The sequence below is a fragment of the Ambystoma mexicanum genome, chromosome 4p (genome assembly GCF_040938575.1).
Source record: "Ambystoma mexicanum isolate Mex_15411 chromosome 4p, UKY_AmexF1_1, whole genome shotgun sequence".
Taxonomy (NCBI): domain Eukaryota; kingdom Metazoa; phylum Chordata; class Amphibia; order Caudata; family Ambystomatidae; genus Ambystoma; species Ambystoma mexicanum.
Genome location: NC_090927.1, coordinates 882,011,215 through 882,034,228, shown reverse-complemented (window position 1 = coordinate 882,034,228; position 23,014 = coordinate 882,011,215). Strand labels below are relative to the sequence as shown.

At 41.6% G+C, this 23,014-nt stretch overlaps 1 protein-coding gene across 7 annotated transcripts in view; it reads right to left on the bottom strand.

The window, feature by feature from the left end:
• The window catches only part of EPHA7 (EPH receptor A7), a 366,507-nt gene that overhangs the window by 91,102 nt on the left and 252,391 nt on the right, over positions 1–23,014 (bottom strand). For all 7 annotated transcript variants that reach the window (XM_069606448.1, XM_069606452.1, XM_069606450.1 and 4 more), the window contains exon 6: positions 2,425–2,549. In XM_069606448.1, the coding sequence (XP_069462549.1) occupies positions 2,425–2,549 (125 nt within the window). The remainder of the gene's footprint in view (positions 1–2,424; positions 2,550–23,014) is intronic.

Here is a 23,014-nt window from a genome sequence, read left to right as displayed (position 1 = left end):
CTGCTAGTATTCCCTCTTCTGCCATTTCTTCTAATACTTCTAATACATACACATCTTTCGAGAGCTTGAACTGTACAAGTATAATCAACCAGAACAAAGCTATGACTATACTTGTTACATACGTCCTGCCAGACGATAACACCTACATTTTAAAAGATGTGGCTCGAGCCTAAGACCATATTCCTTGAGTCCTCAACTGCAATTCCTACTCCTGGACACATCAATCTCTGGATCAACAGTTCAAATAATAAAGACACACATGAACTCCTCTCCTAGGTTACAAAATAACCCACAGTTTAGGCACCTAGGTGGACATAATGTTCACACACAATAAATGTGACATCACCTCTTTATACCTAACAATCCTGGTCAGACCCCCCATTTACAAGCCACTCAGATGGACTCTTTACATCCAGTCCATCAGTCAACAAAGATCCACAATAATACCTCTAACATGTAGGTGACCGAAAAGAGTGACAACGGCACGGCTCAAAGACTATGGCTAAACATAATGCCGATACAAATCCCGAGCACACTCTCAATGCTCTTCACAAAGAGCCAAACAAGACAATTGATGTTTTTAACCCCACTATCACAACAGAACAAGAGAAAACTGGTCTGGCTTGGATGTGACAGGATTGAAACACCTAGGCAGTAAGGTAGGTTGAAGGTTGTGAGAAAAAAACAAAAAAAACAAGCTCAAGTGCAAAATGCATTTCCCTCGAAATTATGGTTTATTGAAAAAAAGAAAATACATTTTAGCATACTCTCAGCTGTACCCAATAACACAAAATGGTTTCTGAGATTGGGAAGCACTATCAATCAACAATCCTGTCGCATCTCAGGAGTTAATAGATGGACTAGAGACATTATTTCATGAGACCATCAACATTAAGACAAGCATATTTTTTTTTAAACATCTGATGCTCAACTTTACACCAACCCCTGGCCTTGGAAGGAAGTAGAAGAAAGAAGAAAAATATTGCTGCATATCTGTTATTCCATGCTTTACAATCCCGTTTTGAAGTGTCAAAAACTACAGACTATGCCCTATTCCATATAATAGAGGAAATACTCGAAGCTCTACATAACAACTAACCTGCCTTGATCCTTCTAGATGTGTTGCCAACAAAACTTTGGACTGTTCAATCCTCTTACACAACTTAAATCACACACCGGGAATCTATAGCCTTTTAAACTAATGAAATACATTGTGACATTTTGGTCTACCCCATTGCAAAGGGCATGGGCACGTACTGGCGTCACCATCTGCAATAGAGGGTCTGCACTGCGGCCAGAATTCCTGATGCGGGCATGCATTCCCATAAGCAGATGCATACAGCAACAACCTGTAAGGTAAGTTAAGGACATATATCACCCTTCTGCCAACAATATTGGTCTCTCTTTGCGTGGCTCTACAAGAGAGGAGGGTGGGAGAGAGGAATATTAGTGGGAAAGAAGGAGAGGCAGATGCAGAAACCTTTTGTTTGGATGAGTGCAGGTGGGTAATCCCATTACCTCTGTGCTGGTGTGAGAATTCGGTGTTTGGCGCTATACGCTGGGTCAGGTGGTTGCCTAGGCAACAATGAGTTTGTTGGTGGGGTTGTTGATAGGAGGGGTTAGAAATGTTGCTCAAAGTATTATGGTAGCTCATCTGATGGGGAGTCTGGTTTAATGTTGCAAGATTTTACCTTGTGTTGCCTGAACACACCCAATATGCTGCATACACACAGATGCGTGATATACACTACAAATCCACCATGATATATATAGTTTCAAAAGTGATTGCCGAATGTGATGAAGTGAAGCAAGCAGACTGTGGTCCGTATCATTTTAATCCCTTTCAATATTTGAGATGACGTCCAGCGGTTGCGTCAATTCTTCATCAAATCGTTCAACAGCTGCCACTCCAGGGCCCCTCAGGAAATCAAATGTTACACGTTCATGCATCCCCATTCAGCATTCCAAATTCATCCATGCAACGTAGACACCACGCCTGCACTCTGAGGCAGTCCTAAGGAAGCATCATCAATACATACACACAGAAATCATAACAGAGAATGACACAAGTCTGTAAGACTGTTGTTAAGTATACAATACAGAAACCAGTAGTGACACATTTGTCCAAAAGATGCAAGGGATTGCAAGGACTAGACTATGCGGGCCTTGGGCTCATTCAGCCTCTCAATAGCGGAGACAATAAGATGCCTTTGTGTGATGTGAGGATACTGCTGCAGCGAGCCATGCACATAACGAAGCGCCATTAGGCATCTGGGCAAATCATATCTGGAATCGAATTTAAATTCAACCTATAACAGTTATTACAATGCTCATGGCGTTATGTCCCCCCCCCACAATTTAGTCGATGGATTGGATGAAATGGCAATCATGCAGCTATTGGTTTCGGATGCTCTGCGCACTTACTTTCTCATAATACTTGATTTCATATTCGGTGATGACTCCGTTGGGATGCTCGGGTTCCTGCCAGGAAAGCTCAATGCGCCGCTGCAGAACTCTCTCCTTCATTACGCCACTAACCTGCGAGGGGGCTGTTTGGACAAGAGAGAAATGAGTAAAAGCCATTGAATGCCTCAAATCACATGTCACACATGATTATCGCCATGCTATGCCGCTCCATTGAAGTAGCGGCAAAGCACGCCTTTCCCTGGGCCGGAAAGGGAACACTAATGAATATACAAACAAGGGCCTTATTACTATCCCTAAACCATGATGGAAATGTCAATTAAAGTAGAAACTAAAGAAGGGCGCTTTGTTCATGTTTGTGCAAAACTGTTACGGATGTCATCCGAGTGGCAATTAGGAGAAGGATTCCTAATTAATCTAAGAAATGAGGCTTCAGATTGATCTCCAGCAATGAATGCAAGAGCAGGACATGAATATCAGTTTCAGGTGACATTGATACCGCCTCATAGACTCCCATGAACATGCACTTGGGCTGATCTTTACAAATCCCTAGTAGAGGGTTCTGCAGCCTATGGCGCTCCAGATGTTTTGGTTACAACTCCCATGATACCTCACTGTGATTTTGCTGGTTAGGTCGGATGCTGTCGCACAAAACATCTGGTTGCAGTCCCCTGCCATTGGTAGAATAGGACTTCACACAAGGAGCATTTGTATTCGTTCCGTTTAACCAGATGGATGCCTTCTCCATTGACCTTCATGAGGATTGTTACCTCTTCAAAATGAGCAAGGACACTCCGCACTAGATTTATGGAACGCAATGCTGACATTTGAAGCCCATTTCTGCTAATGCAACGCAGGATAACGGCATGCAACTGGGACTTGTGTAGCACAACTTCAGTGGCCTCTTAGGTAAGAAAAGAAACGAAAATACCTACTGATCAAATATCAAACCATTGGTAAAAATAAAATTGCTAATAAATATTAAATGGGCTTTGGAAAGATGATGAAAGGAGACAGTGCACCTATTAAAGATATTCATGGCTCATGAGTGTTGCGTTACATAGACTCCTGTAATCTTAAACTTGGAATGAAGGCTAAAAAGTAAGAAAACTGATCTGTGACCCCTGCAGAGATCACGAATGCAGTATCCTGTGAAATAAGCTGCTGGGTCCAGGAGCTTCAGCCAGGGATGCCTTGGCTTGCTGCATCTATCCTCATGAAAACACATAGCTGCCAACGTGCAGTGCTAAGCGAGGGTGGCGTAAGAGCATTACAGCTTCAGCCAACCACTTCTGCCAGACTTGGATGCGTCTTGCATTTGTTTTGTGTCACGGTGAACTTTACTGTGCGCGTCTGCTTTATAAATCAATGCCCAATGTGCTAAGCCATTTAAACGTATGCATTGTGGGCAGTAAAGAATAAGGAGCATATGTTTGAATAACTATCATTTCTCAAAGTCATTTGTCATAAATTAAGAACTTGCAAGAAACATCTTTACTGTCATTTATTGTCTCACTGAATGTGCATCTTTCCTCCGTTTCCGTTTTCAATCACTAGGCTTTTTCAACTGCCCGCTTTATATTTACCCATCTTCATTAATGCATGTGTCTATAGTTTTTCTACCAACTCTCCATTAGCAGAGGGTCTTTCTCCCTGGCATTCCATGGTTGAAGGAGTTCCCCAAATCAAAACTACTGATGCAAAAACCACCAAACTGAGAACTGTGCGATAGCACTTGAATTAGTTCAGGGCTCAGACATTTCCATTTGTGGAGCCCCTCACTAATTAGTTCTCGTTTTAGTGGGAGCTGTACAAGTTAGTCTTTCCATTGTTGCATGGTTCCTCCTAAAACCCGTGCTAGAAGGTTTATCCAATAATGCTCCTAAAAGAAAACGATCCTTCTGATCAGTGGTGCGCTCTTACTCATATCCTCAGGTGGGTTATGTATGTAAGAGGCAATGCATCTCAATGCCAACTTCCACTCTCAGAATAAATACAGCATCACTGCTCACCAGGGGTGTTGCTAGGTCTGGAAAAGTTCCGAGGCTACGCTAATGTTGGGACCGTCAGGACTCGGGGCTAGCTAACCTTTAGCTTGTAGCCCTTGAGCTTTGATCCAGGGCTACAACCAAAAGACCCGGGGCTATAGACCCCTCAGCCCCCTTCCCCCCAGCAACGCCTCTGCTACTCATCCTGCCAATCAATAAGTGAACACGATATTTTCTATATTGTATTAGTGCAGAGAAAGTTTCAATACTCCTTATGAGGCTCTCAATGTGAGATCAACTTCCAGAACTGAAAATTGCTTGGGACTTCTGTTATCATTTCTCATCCCTCACTGATGACCAGTGAAGAAGCCATCACTTGAAGCTTTCTGCCACTGTGTGCCAAGCTGCTCTCATTCCTGAAGAAAAAGAGAACATCCTTGCAGGATTGACAATGTCCAGGAGCAGGGAGGTTTTAGGTTCCTGCTAGTACCCCTGGAAGAGAGTTGTTATCTTGACACCAACAATACCAGGAGCTACTTTTGTCTGCTGTGGGTAACTGTATTAAGACACATCAATTAGCCATTAAATCCATAATGGGTCATATAAAATGGATTTTATTTTATAGTTGCCCCCTTGTGGCGATTTTCATCCCATTGTGTAACAGCTCCTCATTCCTCAGCACCTTATGTGGTGATCCCAGATTCCCAGGCGCTGCTTTGAGCTCCCATTCAACAAGTCCTTATTTCAAACCCTGCCTTGACCTCAGCAATCAGCATTACAGCATTCCTTATTTGCAATGTTCCTGGAGTTTGGCTCAAATGTTCTGAGATGATTCTGCAACAAATAAACTCCTCAAAACTGAGTTTATATTATTTGCCAAAATCAAATGAAATCACGGTTTCCAGCTGATCCCTCCTCATTTGCCCATCACCAAAGGCGTGGGCTTTACTCTAGAGCCACTATTTCCTTTGCCCAACACATTAAATCATTGGTGAAATCTGTGAATATTAACTTGTTGCTGTTAAATCCATACAGCATTTTAAAACTCTCTTGAATCTGTAATTTTGTCTATACACGTAGGTTATCTAATTGTTCGATAGGTGGCGTTCGGTACCTTTTGGGCTACTACAGTCCACCTATCGAGGATGATTTTTATTCTCCAGCTATGTTTGTGGTTGCAACCAGGGACATTGTTCCGATTTCAGCTACTTAAGAAAAGCATAGCCTTCAAGAATAAGAAATAAGAATAAGACAACACACTCATTTCTGGTGGTCGGTATACACTGAATGGTCAGGACCATTGCCACTTTGAGGGTCCTAAGGTGAGTGACTCCACCCACATAAAGGGCAAAGGTTTTAAGACGTCAAATCCCTCACTGTCATGTTGTGTCAGATGTCAGAACTTTCTTATTTTAAGAGAAATTTAAATGAGGTTGTGGAACTAGGATGTCATATGATTATGAAGGATTTTCTATATTCCTTGAAAACGGCCCAAATAAGGTGTACATATGTTTAATTGTATCAGACTGTTACCCTATACTTCCCCATTTTGCACTTTGCAATAATTGTAATTAAAGTAAATAATGGAACACTGATCTTGAATGGACCCACAGCTTCCATTTTGTTCACAGGCATGCTGGAGGGTCCTGCAGTCAGAAGACTAACATCTCAAAAAGGAGACAGCGCCTATGTTTCATTAAGAGTAACATTTGTTTTGATCTGACATGAATAACATGAATGGAACATGTGGATGTCTCTGTATGCCATGAACAAGGTTCCAGTTAATCCATGGCACCAACAATACAATGATAGTTGAGATGTTTGCTTTTATCAAATGAACATAGGATTGTCAGGTTTTTAGGTATATTCTACTCTGTCAGAATAATATGTAATAGTTCTAATGTCATCACATAGTATATTGAGCCCTTTACACCGATGTGCTTTCACTAGATTGTGTTTTTGTGTGTGTGAGGGGTAGGGAAGACTGATATAATATGCTCATCCCAAAGTAACACCACAATGCTGATCCAAAAACGTACATCAATGCAGTGAACCGGGACTCTGAGGTATTTGTGGTAGCTTTGGCCAAGCTGAAGACTTAACCACATCCGAGGTGCTTAGCTATCCAAGAAACTAAAAGCACTGAGCAATAGAGCCAAAAGGTAATGACCACGTCAAGTCAAGCAAAACGATGATTTAAAAATAGTAACCATGCCTTGAATGGAGCACATTGATATGGTTAGAGATAGGATATGACAGATTAATAAGTGCACTACCACGTTCATAATGTTAATGCATGTTGCCATTTACTGCAGGGATCTGTTAACGTTTATTTCAGGCTAAAAAGATTAAGGTATTTTTGAAGTGATTCTTTTATCAGGATTGAGTCCATGGCTGGCTTGATGTGAGTGGCACTGGCCGGTCATAGGCAGAGCTTTATCTCACTGGAAAAAGACGAAAGCATGTGTGATGCGCTAATCACTGAGGTGGGATCTGGTCACGTTAAATTCCTAACCCTCATTCTCCAGCCTCCAATTTGCTTGAAAGGATGACTTGATGACATAAGGAAAAATGTGCAAGGGGGTACTAGCATTTCTCTAGACATCAGTGTGAGAAGGAACTGTTGGGGGGCCCCAGGTGGCTGATCATCCTGCTTCAGCTGCTTCCAGCACCTGACGTTGGTTCCACAGCCTTCAACCACTCTCATGGGTCTGTAATTGCTCCAAAGAATTTGAGGTGCTTGGATTAAAAGAACATCTTTCTTGGTCTGTTGTTGTGCAAGTGGCGTTTTGGATCACAAATCTCTAGTGTGGGCCAGTGGATGAAGTGGACGCGAGCGCTTGGGTAGGGTGCTCCTCTACTTTTTTTTTTTTTTAATTGAGTATATTCCTATACTTAAAAGTAATGGAATGGTTTCGTTTTAAAATAGAAGTGCAGGAAGAAGTTGAAACTTGGCACTTTTAGTGCACTGCACTAAACGTTCCCTTAAACAGCAGGTGCATGTGTTTGTGGGTTTGTATTGTGTGTGGGAGGGTGCTTGGTGATAGGGTTGTGGCTAGTGCGTGCAGGCCAGCAGGGAACATAGTTCCACTACTTCTTTTCGTATACTTCGACCACTGGTGTGGGTGCAGAACACACATTATTTGAAGCAGGCACAAGCTTGTGGGTTTCCGACTGAAAAACTCTTCTAGATCAGACCCTAACTAACTTAACCAACCCTTCAACTAGGATGCCAGCTTACTTCTGAAATTGCCCATACATAACTCAATTAGATTAATCTTCAAGAAGCTTCAAAATGATCACACTTTTTTTCTCAAATAAAAAAAATACACATAATCTATGCTTGTATTACAAAGTATCCATGCTACAGAATGGTCCTGATTCAACGAGCCTTTTCCAATGGGATTGTGCCATTACAAAATGCTTCTGTGCCTCAGGCCCAATGTCTCCAGATAAAGCAAAATGAGTGAAACTATGGATTTATTACAGAATCTCCAAAAGATTCATTGCACAATATACCCAAAATGGAATTGAAATTGTAGATCTACTTAAGCTAAATAATTTAATGCAGTGTTATGAAACTATGATGATATTTATTCACAGGCTGTGGTAAATTTGGCATATTTGTTCCCTTGCGTTGTCTGTAATTATCAGTAGTCGTAATTATGCCACTAAATAAGTTATGGGGGGAAAAGACAACGACACCCCGTGTGCTCACTGAAGCCCATTTATTTCCGGAACAGCCCGCGTTCATGGGCCTGCTTATTGCAACGACGCTGCAGCGGCAGTTAAGACGCATATTGTGATTTGCACTCGTGCATCATTCCTAGAGGAAATATCCTTTTCCCAGCTTCATAATACACCCAAACAACCCAACAAATCCTGCCTAATCGTGGATTCCAGGCGGCTGATCAGCTCAGGGAGCATCTGTGTGATTTGAAGGCACTTTTTAGGGACATTAACCCAACTGTTCTAAAATGAAAGACAGTCTCTGCAGAAGCTCTGAATTTTAATTTCAGTTCAAACTGTTATATGGACCGTGTGGGCATTTAGGAAGTTAGATTAACCCCCACCCCCTCGTGATGGGATGCCCACAATATCTCTTGACATGGCGCAGGCATGTAGACCAATTTATAGTATTTCCTCATAATACAAACACTGAGCAAAAATTACATTTCTGATTGTTCGATTGTAACATTTCATCACAATCTAAACTTACAGATCAACGCGAGAAAACATAAGGACACTGTCTTGGGACTAGTGGAATGCCGGGATGTATTAATGTTCCTCTCCTTGGTGGCGGGGACTGAATGTCCTTAGAAATGTAAGGATATGATTAAATGTGCCGTACCCCTAACTAAAGAACAACTGCATCCTCTCTGCACATGAGCCAGGCCATTATTCCCAAATATATGCAATGCCTTAAACAATTATAGTTTACTCTCCTATGATCCATCCGCACTTCCTGGTGCCATTTGTTTTGAATTGGTTATTGCTGCTCTGGTACCTACAATTTGATATTGGAGGGCCTGTACATTTGAACACGTTGATATTTTTCTAAGGCCCCTCTGTATGGGGCCTGGAAAAGCCAATTGCAGAACAAACAGCGAGACCTTGGAATTCACCCTATTTACATTTATTCAGTCAACCCCAGGTAATAGTGTGTATACTTGACGAAATGTCACAATCGTTTGTGATGCTAATTGTGGATGTGTCCTAGTGTGGACTTTAATTCAACATTATGGTCAAAGTAACATCTTCCTGCAGGTAGAGAAGATCTGGAGCTGAACTTTATTTGGATACAAGGAGGCAACACCCTGATTTGGGGAATTACCTGCAAAGTGGCATATTGAAAAAGTATGCACTAGCTGAGAAAACGAAGTAGGTGGCGTGGATGCAGATAGGAGGAGGATCGCTTGGTAGTAGTTATTGGGGCCTAGCAAGAGATCAGGGATACCGCTTCAGAGAACCAGCAGGAAGAACCCTTAAATCCGGACGTATGCCAGCTCGGGAATATTCTTTTCATTGCTCGTATGCTTTCCTCTACAATCTCTAATGCACTTGCATCCGTTTTGTAGAAATCCGTTGGGATCCTTGCTTCATTTTGGTCGGTTTAGTCGGGTGTAGAGGAAAACCTAGCGACCCCAGGAAAGCATGTGTTGCAAAACCTAAACCTGATCTGAATGGACTGGCGATTGATGGGGTGAGCGTGGAGAAGTATCACTCATGGCTGGTGGCACCTGAACCTCTCCCGGCACTGGGTGACCGTCCCATGACACTGCTTTCAACACTGCATGCCAGGTGTGTCCTCTTCGCCAGTGGCAATAAAGACTTTCCCTAGTATACCAATGCAAATACTCAGATTTATGTGATTACGTCAGAAAACAAATTCTGAGGCCAGAAAATGCTGAATCTTCTTTTTGAATGGCTTTTGCTGCATATATTTATGAGGGAGACCCCCCGCCGCCCCCATACCGTCCCCCATTTTTTATTACCCTAACCCATCCCTTACATATATATGCTGCGAAATGCATCCCTCGACATTGGGCATTTTTGGCCTCAGAATGACTGCCCTCTGTACTCTGGTACCATACCCAAATACTTCACTGTTCTTACGAAACCAGTCACGTTGGAAGAACTTCTGAAGGCGAGGCAGAGGCAACCTCCACCCTGACAAACAATCAGAATGAACCCTGGCAGATGCGCGTGAAGCAGCCATCCTTCATAGGATGCCGCTGGCAGCACTGGCGACCGACCCCCGAAGGTTTCATGGAATTCTCTCTTCCATGGAGACCTATGGGGATGGTTAATGAGTCCAAAATCAGCTATTCTGCAGAACATTATTGTCTTTGCACAGACATTGCTGTAAGTGCAGCAAATGTAATGGCCAGAAAGGCATGTACTGTACAATAAATTAACGATTTTGTGTGGCATGCATCCTAATTGAAAAACAAACCATATTGGGATCCAGAGTTCCCGAGCGCAAAAACCATGTACACGTGAATGATAAATGGAACTGGGGTCGAGGGATGAATTCAGTGGTCTGCATATACAATTGGCATTGTGGCAGGAAGGCAAAGCATCACTTCGTTGCTTTTGGAAATCCCAGGCATGCTTCTTTTTGCAAAACGGTGCAGTTAATATATAGGCTGACAGCTTGGTATATGATCTAAAACTAATTTTCAGCTACAATGATATTTTCAAAGCTGCGTTTTCAGTTTTGTTTCATTAGTAAATGTTGAAGAGAAGAGCTTCCTACAACATGGGCATTTAATTCAAAACAAAATTTCTATTTAGAGCCAAAGTATACATCTTCCTTACCCAATTGCAGATAAAACACACACCATAGTAGAAGAAAAAAAAACAAGTAGAAATGAAACGGTCCCTGTTTCCATGTATTGAATCGGCTTTTCTCATTTGACTACTGGCTGTGAGTGACAGAGCAGGATTGTGTAGCGACACATTACTTTACATGTATATATCGGCCTTTGTAAACAGTCTGCATAGTATCACAGGGAACATTTCCTGCTTAAGTGCACTGCACTAAGAGGCCCTACAAGCACCCAATAGAATGGTGCTGAAATGTTCTGCTTTGGAGTGTGAGGAGCTAGGTCGTGATTCCTGATATTTAATCCTGTATCCCACAGGATGCTTAAAGATCCCTGCTGCGAGCAATCAACTTGCTGGGCTATCTTGTGTGTGCAATGGTGTATTGCAAATCAACAACAAGCATTGACAAAGCCCACCGTTTTGGCTTTTGTGTAGGCTTGGGATAGGCATTACCATAGTGGACTTCCTGAACATAAGATAGTAACCTCTGGAAAATGGTGTGAGTACCTAGGCAAATGACGTTGGTGTCCGATACATGCGTATTTAATACTTATAAATAAGTCCAAATGGTTTGCTCTGCCAGTGCTCTTTTCTAACAGGACTTCAACTGCAGGGAAGAGATCAGAAGAGACACGTATTGCGTAAACATTGAGTATCTGAAAACACTCTTGGGTAAGATATTGTTATTACACCCAGACCTCTTTTACATTAAATCCCAGATGAATGGTTAGAAATAACACCTTCAGGCCTTATGCAGCACAATGTTTGATGTTACTACATGATAGAGCTAGCAGAAAGAGAACCCAGGAGGTTGTGTTTTGAGCAGGGAGGGGTAGGTAGTGGGTAGGAATTGCCACAGGGGGGAGCATTGTCAAGGGTAGTCAATGGGTGGGTAAATAACCAAACACACCCCTCAGGCTGTATGTCCCTCCTCACACCTTGTCCCCTAATATATGTAATCAAATTAAATCGTTATAGCTAGACGAAAAAAGCTGTGCATATGTTTTATAGGAAGATGGTGAAGAAAACCCTTTTTTAACGTAAGAATGTATGTACAAGTGTCACAATATAAAGTGTGATATTGTAAAATCTGCATATAAGCCTATCCCAGAACCCTGTTGGAAAAATATCACTATTACAGCCAAGACAAGTGCCGCACAGAAAGGCCAGGACACTTCAATGTACATACATGTCAGTCCCTAAAATAAGTGCCTGGGTGAAATGTCTATTAGTACCTCGTGTGTGTTGGGGTCTGTATACTGATTTTATGATGAACCATCAACGCTTCATGTGTTTTCCCCTTATGGTGAGGTGACAATAATCATAGTTAACATTTGCCCCCTGAAGGGTACAATGGGGTTTTATGTAGTTTGGATGCAACTTCTTAGTTCATTGAAAACTCTGATTACTTTGCTTGTGATCAGAGGAAACTGAGCGAAGTTAAAGGACCAGGTATGTCAGTAACAGTTATCCCATGCACTCTACATATACCCGCACATGGCCAGCTATTGCATGACTGCTGCTTGTAAACAGACATGTGGTCTGATCTACAGAAAATGTTTTAATTCGATCTTCCCATTGAAAAACGTTGTTGTAAATCAGGTCCATCATTTGGAATGTTACCCGAGATTCCACTTTTAATTGAAATATTGCAGCGGTTCATACGTGGGATGCAAATTATTTCTAAAATATGCAATAATTGAAAAAAGGTATATTAGGTTTGTCTCATTGATAAGGGGTTATAGATTATTTGTGGATATCCTGAAATCTGGACTAGATTTCACAGTTTCGTTAGTTGAACATCCCTGCATGAAACCCCAATATAACTAATAAAGGTTAAAGGCATTACTTTGATAGAGCTTCCTACATCTGCAATCCAAATCCAGTGGTCTTGGCCAAGAAATTCACTTACTCCAGAGGCCGGCCACCACCGGAAGCCACAACATCTAACGCCTGGAAACAAAGACTTGCAAGAGGAAAGCAAAAACAGGAAACAGACCTTTTTCTTTCTATATGCCCTATCAGTGGAACAAGGAAGGAGTAAAGATAAGACTGGCTCCCTCCCCCTACTCTTCAGGAAGGACCTGAAAGCTCTACACTTCAAAAACCATCTTGCGAGCTCCACTCAACCCTAATTATCTGCCTTTGTGGCTGCCCCTCAACCCTGCTCTCCCTATTTATTCCAGCCTCTTTGCTGCCCCACACACTTACGTGTAACCACATGGGTGTGGCGCCCCTGCATTTCGTGTACAGTGCTCTGTTGCTTCCCAGCTAGGTTTGCACACTATAAATTCTAGATAGGTATGTATGCTCCTAAAATGGCCACTGAGAAACTAATGTCCATGTATAAAGGCAAAGTTTATGAAATGTGTTAAAAGACTGTAAGCAAGATCACTGATGGCATTGTAAAGGATATCACACTACTGACTCCATGTCAAATGAAGTGGCATTTATTCCTCACCTGAGGAAAGTGTGTGGAGGAGATAAGCCGTGGGAGCAGAATACCTCTGGGCTAAATTCCAGTGTTGTGTTCCTACCCGGGTTCTTTTTTCTCAGAATGGCTACCTTCTTGGGATTCCACGCTACAAGTTGGCTAGAACAGGCGGTTATGCCTTCTTGGTAGTGGCCGCTAAGCTGTGGAATGCATTGCCGTGGGATGTCAGAATTATAGGCACTTACCTTAGTTTAGGTGTGCCATTAAAACTCTCCTATTTTAGCTGCCTGGTTGCACTGCCTACTCTGGTTGGATCATTAGGGCCAGGATGCTTCTGGCGAATGCACACTTTACAAATCCGATGACAAAACATAACATAAGCCGGCATGGCCTGCACAACTGGAAACCACCATTCTTCTTCAATAATCGTTTTTCCAGTTAGGATATTTAGAGGTGAACAAGTTTCTCTTCAGAATAAACACTTTAGTTGAGATAGACTAGTCCAATAGTTAAATTGATCATGCACTTTAAATAACTGGTTGCGGTTTTAGGATCCTGTGAAGTCATATTGGCGTGGTGGTAACTTTCCATACGCATGAGGGACTGGACACATAGCAAGATACCTGTAAGACAGAATTGTACGTTTGTGTAATTCATTATGATGCACGCTCCTTTGAGAAACTATTGAAGGCATTGTGCGTAAAAGTGTCTCATCTATGTTGACAAAACTGCCGGATTAACCGTTAGCCGAAGTAGGCACTGGCCTATGGGCCCCAATCCTTATAGGGGCCCTGTGACGACGGATTAAGATAAAGTGGTGCCAAAAATGCAAAACGCATTAGGAGATTATTTGCGAGGGGGGCCCCAACATTTAGACTGCCTAAGGTCCTTCACAGGGTTTAATCCGACACTGGTTGACAATAACTGACTACATGCTTTCATTGTGTGTCACTCGTTTCCTTTTAAAGACACAACTTTAGTTAAAATGCTCCTCGAACCTTAGAACACACTTTCTTGCATCCTCTATGTTTGTTATGAAGGCTGTCCTGTGTAAAACGTACATCTTGGTGCATCCAGTGGTCAAAGTGGGCGGGAATGTTGCTCCTCTACTTTTTTTATTACGTTTTACCATTCCTATCCTTTTATTTTTAAAAGAAACTGTTCCGGAATGGCTTCGTTTTAAAATCTGAGTGTAGGAAGAAGTTGAAACGTGCACTTAAGTGCACTTCATTGCATCTTCCATTAAACAGCAGGCGTGTTTGGGGGTTTAGGTTGCACGTGGCGATGGGGTTTGCGGGGAAGTGGGGCAGGCCAGTAGGGAACATAGCTGCACTACTTCCTTCCATACACTTCGGACCGCTGGGTACATTTCCTGTGTGGCACCAAGTTCCTAAGTGCAAGCCTGTTGGGATGAGAGCAGTCCACCGTGCTGAGTTCTCTGTCGCAAATGCAGGGACGCTTTTCTATTTGCTATGCTTCTATGCCCTGCCTATGCTTGCCAGCTGCATCTGCAATAAAGCTCGCTCGGTGTCCCGAGGTGCAGCTCGCACAGCCGCTGGGGTACTGGTTCCTCTGGCGGACTCCTCGTTTAGATTCTGTGTTATTTTTTCAACAATTCATCTCCGCTGACAAGTGTCAATTATGAGCCTAAGATTTATGGGATGGGGTAGATAAACCACAATTTACAAATCATTTCCTGTGGAAGCCGACAGCTGTAATGACGGAGAGAGCCTGCGGTAATTGAATCGCTTGCTGCCATCTACTCATTCACATGAAGATGTCAAATCCAAGGCTGCTCTTTGGCGAATTTGTTTTTTTCGTTTTTCACACAAACCCATTTTTGCCGTGTCCCTGCTAATGTCATTCAACTTAAACTTGTCAGAAAACAAGAGTAATCTTTTCTGCACGGAGCAATACATACAGGCCAGGGTTTAATGGTCTGTGTCCTGCCATGCTTATTAGATGGAGCAACACATATTTCAATGACTTTTTCTATTAAAATGGGGCATTCTGGTTTTGATGAGATCAACACACTTTCGTTGCTCAGTGTCAAAACAACAAATCACAGAGCAATAGAAATGTAAGGCGGGAAGGAGTGCCGCAGCACCCTGTCCAACATGCTGACACAGTACCGCCATGAAAGCCACGCTTTAACAGCGTCGATAGTCTAAATGACGACATTGTGCTGGGGCATCATTCGCACTGCAAAGACGTACACAATGGAAAGTTTGGGGCTAGCACAAGATAGAAAAGATGTTGCATGCATTTCCTGAAATGAGTTTTAATTCGTACCAATACATGATTAACAGGGTTTCCAAGGGTATAACAAATAAATGTACTCGCAGAAAAGAATGTATACAACAAAAAAATTAAAAAGGAAAGAAGGCACCCAACACAATTCCTGCCTGGTAGAAGACTCACAAATAGACTTCGAGGGTTCAGAGATGCATTTTAAGGGAGGACCTAATTTTACTATATGTACATTTGGACCCTGATTCATGGAATTATTTGCGTGTAAAACGAGAATTTGCGTCCTATTCTGCCCACAAATCCCCATCCGTGAAACAGGAATTTGCGTGCAGAAAGGCACGCAAATCCCTGTTTTATATGCAAATAATTCCATGAATCAGGGACTAGGGGCCTGATTATAAGTTTGCCGATCCGGTAACAACGGTACCGGTAAGCTACCGGTACCGTTGTTACCGCACCGGCAAACTACGAGTTCTGATCGCGGGTGCTTCCGACCTCCCCATTCCCATTGAGCCCAATGGGGTTTAAAGGGAATGGGGAGGATTTTTTTCCGGCGCCCGCAAATGGCAATTACCGGGTCTGGCGGGGCCATAATGACCCGGTAAGTGCCCATTTGTGGTCGTCGGAAAAAAATGGCAAGTTTGGCGGCAGTCTGCCGGTTTTACCGGCAAGGCTACCGCCAAAATTGTAATGAGGCCCTAGATCTCTATGTTTGGTATCTTACATTTTCAAATTGTGTAGCCTACATAGGCATATGATCTTAATCACCAGGGAACATTCAATGGATGCTGGAGGAATGGCAACCATCAGCTTACATACAAATAGCAGCAAACGGGGGTATAAGACTGCCACTAGCCAACTGCATGCGACAAGGAGCAACATGAAAAATAAAATAATCAGTACAGAAATTATGCCCGACACACACCTGTTTAGAGTGTAGCATATTTAGGAAAGGATGGCACGCCACTAAACTCATGCAGCACAGGTATCTTGTCAATGGATATATCTCTGGGATTATATTGAACTAGTCACACATGTTTCTGGCCACCTCAGAGCTCTAAACATAAGGGGATGCAGAGGAGCAATTCATTATGAGAAAGCTTAAATGTTATTCACATTTAAAACATATTCCAATATTAAACTTCCATAAACGTGCATTTCATTTGACCACTTAATTTCAGTAGTCTCTCTCATTTATTCCATGAAATTCTGACATTCTGTGTAAATGAGTTCACATAGGTAAGATGAGCTCAAACTGCAGCACATGCATTAAGGCTATGCGAAAATAGTGAGGCAAGCTCTTTGCCAAATGCTAATGTGGGAATGGACAATTTAGTTATTAGAGCAACTTCATTTGTTCTGCGGGAGGTATTCTACCTGAAAATGAAGTGGTTGATTCCGGTCCTCAAAACAGATGCAGGCCTTGCAAATTCTTAAAAATTCCACTAAAAATGCGGGGTGAGTTCCTTAGTATACATACTCAAACTAAAAGAAGTGCACTCACCAAATGGTGGTGGGTGACATAATATATATCGTTGCTCTCTGTTAAATGGTGCATGCCACCAAAAGCAGACTTCATATTTGGTGGAATGATGCCACCAGTGCACTGTGAAACATTTATTTGCCATTTTATTGCAAGCAATGTTTGTTTTCAGTGAATGTAAAATAGAAGTTTCAGATATCCCATACTTGGCAGCAAGGTCAGGTACCATGCAAATGGTACTCTCCCTTAATAAAATATCCAGACAATATGAGTGGGCTAGTAGATTTTGCAAGCCCTGAGAGGTGCTTTCTCTGTTCATGAGTCCCTATGGTACTGCACGGGGTGACACCTTTCTCAGACACTCTGTGTTTATTAAGAGCCTAGTATCTGAGACTAGCTTGAGTTTCCTGGCACCTACTGAAGGGCACTTCAAAGTGCCTCTGATGTTTAAAACCCACTACAGCTGAGGATGAAGTAAGCGATAGCTCAATCTTTGACTCCAGAATGGTATTGAACATATTTTGGCAGTGTACGATTAGTGGGAGATGTTACTGGAATCAAGTATCCTAAGAATTATATTGTGGGTCTGCATGTGTTTCTTTGGTGTTTAATGTATTTATATTTGTATTGTTGTTGTGCTCTGATACACCACATCAAGAGTAAGGATAACGAAAAAGAAGACATTCTCTGGATACATGGTGGCATTGACACATGCCTCAAAATAGAGGAAGGGCTTAAGGAAGACAGCTCAGCATTTTGGCATAACATTGTTGCAGCATTGAGAATGCTTGTTGAGAATGGCACGGTGGAATGGATTTAAGAAATTCAGCTTAGAATCAACATATTTTAAGTAAAACTGTTGACATTCATCAGGTTTGTACATGGTTGGGGGAATCAGAGGATGTTGGATCAGTTTTCATCGAGATAGAGATCTGAGTTTAGACTAGGCTGTGGTCATCATAAATATGAAACCAAGCACCTGCAGATCTGAGAATGCACCCCAGGGGTTGTATGCATATAATGTAGGGACAATGGTTCGGGATACATACTCAAAGTACCTTGCAGGAAAAGGTGTCAGAAAGACATAATAGGGCATTCATAACATTTGGCTTACCTCTACCTTACAAAGGTTGTAAAAGATAGTTAGACATTGTGGTGGCCGTCTCCACCAATCAGGAAACTCAGGGAATAAGCATTATTTGCTAGCCCGGCTGCCATGTTCTAAGTTTTGCTATGGCAGCCAACTCCATTGTCTCTCACTGCCCTCCAAAACCATTCACAATGTGAATTTCATCCTCTCTCCTACATTTCTGATGCTATCTGCCCCAATTTATTTTGCCTACGTCCCATTTTGGAAGGAGAATAAGGGCTCATTTGTGTGCCAGCTTTTCTAATGTTCATGGTGGACATCTTTATTTGGGCAAGATTCCTTTTTTTAAAACAATCTTACTCGCAAGCATCTTTTCATTAAAAGAAAACTGTTTTTTAAACATTAGCTCAAACTGTATTATTGCCTCAATAATGGGAGATGATATTGCCACTGATTTGAGTCAGTGAAGAAGTACTTTGCGGCCAAGACTGTTCATAGAGACTGACAATTTAAGAAGGACCAGGATGTTAATGCATATGGCTAATTCAATTAAGACCTTTGCATACATATCACCACACACAATGAAAAAAGAATACAACAAGCTGCACTTTACATATAAAGTCATCAATATTAAAAATCGTCCAACAATGTGTGTGCTACTAATTAGCTTTATACAGTTCTTTAGTAAATACCTATTCAGATTAGGTAATTAAAATTAATAAAAGCTACCATTCAAGTTAATTTCACTAGACCCATTAATATCTATGATCTACTTTGCTGCCTGTTCGATACGCAATTAGCCATGCCACTTATTAGCCTTTTGAGGGTTTCAAATAATTTCAGTGCCACTGTGTTAGTAGTGTGCCTTGTATACTCTCCTCGACATGCATTGAGGCTGTAGTAATCACAAGCGACTCTGCTGCCACAATCGTAGACCAAAACTGATCTGTTACAATGCTGCCTGGCAGTGTGCAAATGCTGATATCCCTTGATATATAGATCAGTTGGCTTCTCACATGCTGTCAAGATGTGCCTACTAGTTTCTATGGAATTAGCACACAAACGACAATCTTTTTTCAAGTTGAGTGTTCTGCCAGCACAAATATGTTCCGTAACCGTCCAGATGTTTGGACGCAAATGAGAATGGTACTTGGATCTACTTCCTTACATACCATTAGGAAATTAACTTGTACTAAGCTATTCTGAAAACAAAATCAAGCTTGTGCTACAACTGACCTTCCCAATATATTTTGTATGTCCACAGGACAAATGCACTACCGAAGGGGTAACTGGATACATGATACATGATAAAGCGTCGTAATGTGTTTGAACATGCCTTGATCAAGTATCTACAAGATTTAGGATATTCAAAACTTTGTTTAACATACTCCTCATAACGCCTTGTTTCTCTAGTATGCCATTAGTTCTCACTCAGTCCCATTCCTGTGTCTTAAGCGTTCATTTATGTAAATCAAAGTCTAGATCTGCTGTCTCTATCAGAGGCAGTCCAGTGTGCTCCACATGCACTTTTACAGAGTCAATCAGTTACCCTTTCCGTAGTGCATATGTCCTTTGGACATAAAAAATATATCAGGAAGGTCAGTTGAAGCCAAGCTTGATTTATTTTTAAGAATAGCTTACAATTTCATTTCCTAATGGTAAGTAAGGAAGTGGTTTCAAGTTCCATTCTCAAGGCGACCGCGGAAACAGTTGTGGGTTAGCTCAGCAGTGACCTGGGTATTTTCAGTTCTAATTTATCTAGCCAGCCCACGTGCTTTTTAGAAATCGTTTCGAGATGATATAGAATACATGGTACAATTGCTTTGGTATACACTTCCAGTAGTCCTTCTACCGAGTTTCATCATCCTTTTTAATAAATCCCCTCAATACTAACCATAGTTGCATCACTGTAGCTTTAATATAAACATAGTATTGAGAGGATGTGGGAACACTGTAAAACGGTAGCCCAAGATAAACATATGTCTTAACCAAATCCAATTTAGTACCATTGATATGCCAGCTAGGCCTGGTAGAATGACAACAGGGTTCGAAATTGAGGTGAGCTGGGAGCTATTTAGCTCCTGCTTCTAGCATAGTAGAGCCTGGTTAGCGTGAAACCAACTGCTACCTCAAGCTACTTTTAGCTCTAAGGGCCAATTGGTGCCTTCCGAATATGTAATGTGTCATTAACTTTGAGTATTTGAGACCGTTAATAAAGAATAATTAGAACACGACTAATAAATATTTATTATAACTGAAGGGCAGGCCCCCTATATTAGGACTTGGGTTTTGCAAATGCTTTATAACGAAAAGAGAGTTGTCCTAATAAACTAATTCCTTATGCATTTAATGTTCAGGAGGGAGTTATTTTCCCTCCTTTAACATTGTTTTTATTCAAACTGGTTGTATTTATTTTTCTCTAGTACTGTTGTATGACCTCATTTATGTCTTCAGTCTCTGACGCAAAACATCAAAGCTCGACAGACGTATTGGAGAAAAATCTATAACCTAAAACAGTTTCTTGGTTATTACATATATATATATGTACATATATATATATGTATATATATATATATATATATATATATATATATATATATATATATATAGTCATAGGAAACCAATTGGAGCCGAGTGAGGCTTCTACTATATACAGTGCATACAAAACAGAGTGTGTAAAATAAGACATTTCATCTGTGTATACAAAATAAATCAATCAGTGAAGCATCATAAAAAGTGTTGGTAAAGGATGTATTCCCTTTTGTCCAGGTCGGACGTTTCTCTGAACCTGTATTCCTAATTTTAGTCAAGAGCGGGAATAAGTAATGGGTCAGGCTGGCCAGATCTAATTACTGCACAATTGGTCTAAGGGTCAGGTGACCCTTAGACCAAATGAGGATATACAACAGTACTAGAGAAAAATAAATGCAACCTGTTTGAATAAAAACTATTTTAAAGGAGGGAAAATAATAACCCCCTCCTGAACATTACATTGTATGCTTTTTGGTTCTGCTGAGTCATAAACAGCCACTTACCGGCCTCCTAAAAAAACATATGTACATCTGATGCACAAGGAATTAGTCTATTAGAATAGCCCGCTTTCGTTATAAAGCATAATACACATTTAAACACAATGGTTCAAACTAAATGGACAAAAAGTTAAAGGAGCATCCCTGGTAGCTCTTGGTTTCTCTGCAGAAGCTCCTGCCTTCAGGGTGATGCCGACACCGAGGAGCTGGTTTTAGCCCCTGCTGATCACATCTCAAATTCGAACCCTGTGATGACCTTGATCTTTGTATAATTGATCTCAAAGCAGTTAGCATATGCAATCTGGGCTAGGATATCAATAGCTTTCCGTAGGCCAAGTTGGGTGCAGTCAAGTAAAACTGTGTCATCAGCATAAGTAATCCACGGTACTGCTACCCCACCAATACGTGGTGGAAAGGTCAGAGCCACGGTTAGATTCTTCCCCATGCCAGCCACATAGAGTTTGAATAACAGGGGCACAAGAACACACCCCTGTTTTAATCCCCTATTAGTAGGCATGGGGAAGGAGATATCCCCATCTTGCGAGAGGCAGACCATGACGGTTTTTTCGGTATATACGGCCTAAATAAAGTGCAACAGATACTTGTCTATATCCCAACTTTCCAGTTTATACCATAATAGGTGGCCGTCAACACAGTCAATTGCTGTCGTATAATCGACAAAACATAAAACGAAGGCCTCCATCAGTCCCGCTTAGCACATCAGCAGCTAACAAGTGCAAAGCACACATAACCTGTAGAGTGGAATAGCCCTTCCTAAATCCTAGCTGGTGAGGTTTGAGTAACTGTTGATCACTGATCCAATTGTTCAACAATTGTAATAAAATTGTTGCAAAAATGTTGCTGCTTGTGTCTAGCATGGTTAATAATCTATAGTTGCTAGGGTCTATGGGGTAGCAATGTTTATGTAGCGGGACTAATATTGGGTTAAGCCCCCCTCTGAGGTAGCACTCCCAGTGTGCATATTTTACCGAACATTTCATGCAACACTCTGGCCCAAAACTGGGGGTTAGACTTCGGTACAGCATTGACTAAACCATTTAGCTGGGGGCCCTGGATGGTTTTAATATTGACAAGACATCTAAGATATCAATGATTTCAATATTCAGGACTGGGCCACCCAAATAAGCAAATGAGGACTGCCATTTCACATTACATTGGTCCCAATAGAGACCTTTTACATGTGCCTTCGAAACTTTTTCTGCTATGGCACAAATTCCCTTAGGAGCCATTGCGGCCAAATACGTCTGATTTAAGTACCAACATTTCTGTGAGTCATGTGTGTGAATCAGTCTGTATACCATTTTCCAGTTAGCTGACTCAAGGCTGGATTTATGGCTATGTAACCAATTCTTGTATTTGGAAAATCAATCCTAATTTTTTGTTCTTGGAAATTCAGGTTCTTATTTTACTTAAAGGACAACACTTCCTTACGTAGCAGACACTTTTCAATGTGAATTCTGTAGTCAAAGATTCTGGAATTATCCTTGCCTTGTACTGTCATCTTCCCTGCCATATAAAGCCGAGGCTTAATAAGTGCAGATAGTTAGCTCAAATCACCATTACAGCGGTTTAATACTATTTCCGGAGACCAAGCTATCTGCACTATAGACTCATTAGCCCTTTTTAAGTTGGCCTTCGTCCACACAATCTGTTACCCTGGGCATTGACTGGCGCCTTGCCTAATTGTACTTTCCTGCTCTTCTGAGAATATACTTGAAAAATAACTTTCATCATTGCTTGATCACTAACTGGAGTAAATAGTATTTTACTGTTTAACATGTCAGTAACAAATATACTGTCCAAAAAAGAGGTACTGCACCCTGTAGTCCACGTAACAACCTCCAACAGAGTTGTGTACTTGCTTGGCAGCAATGGTACGAGATTAAATTCGAATAGTATTTCTGACCACCTCTGGCCCTTCTCTATTAGTACTCAAGAATGTTACAAGCGCTGCATCCATTGGTC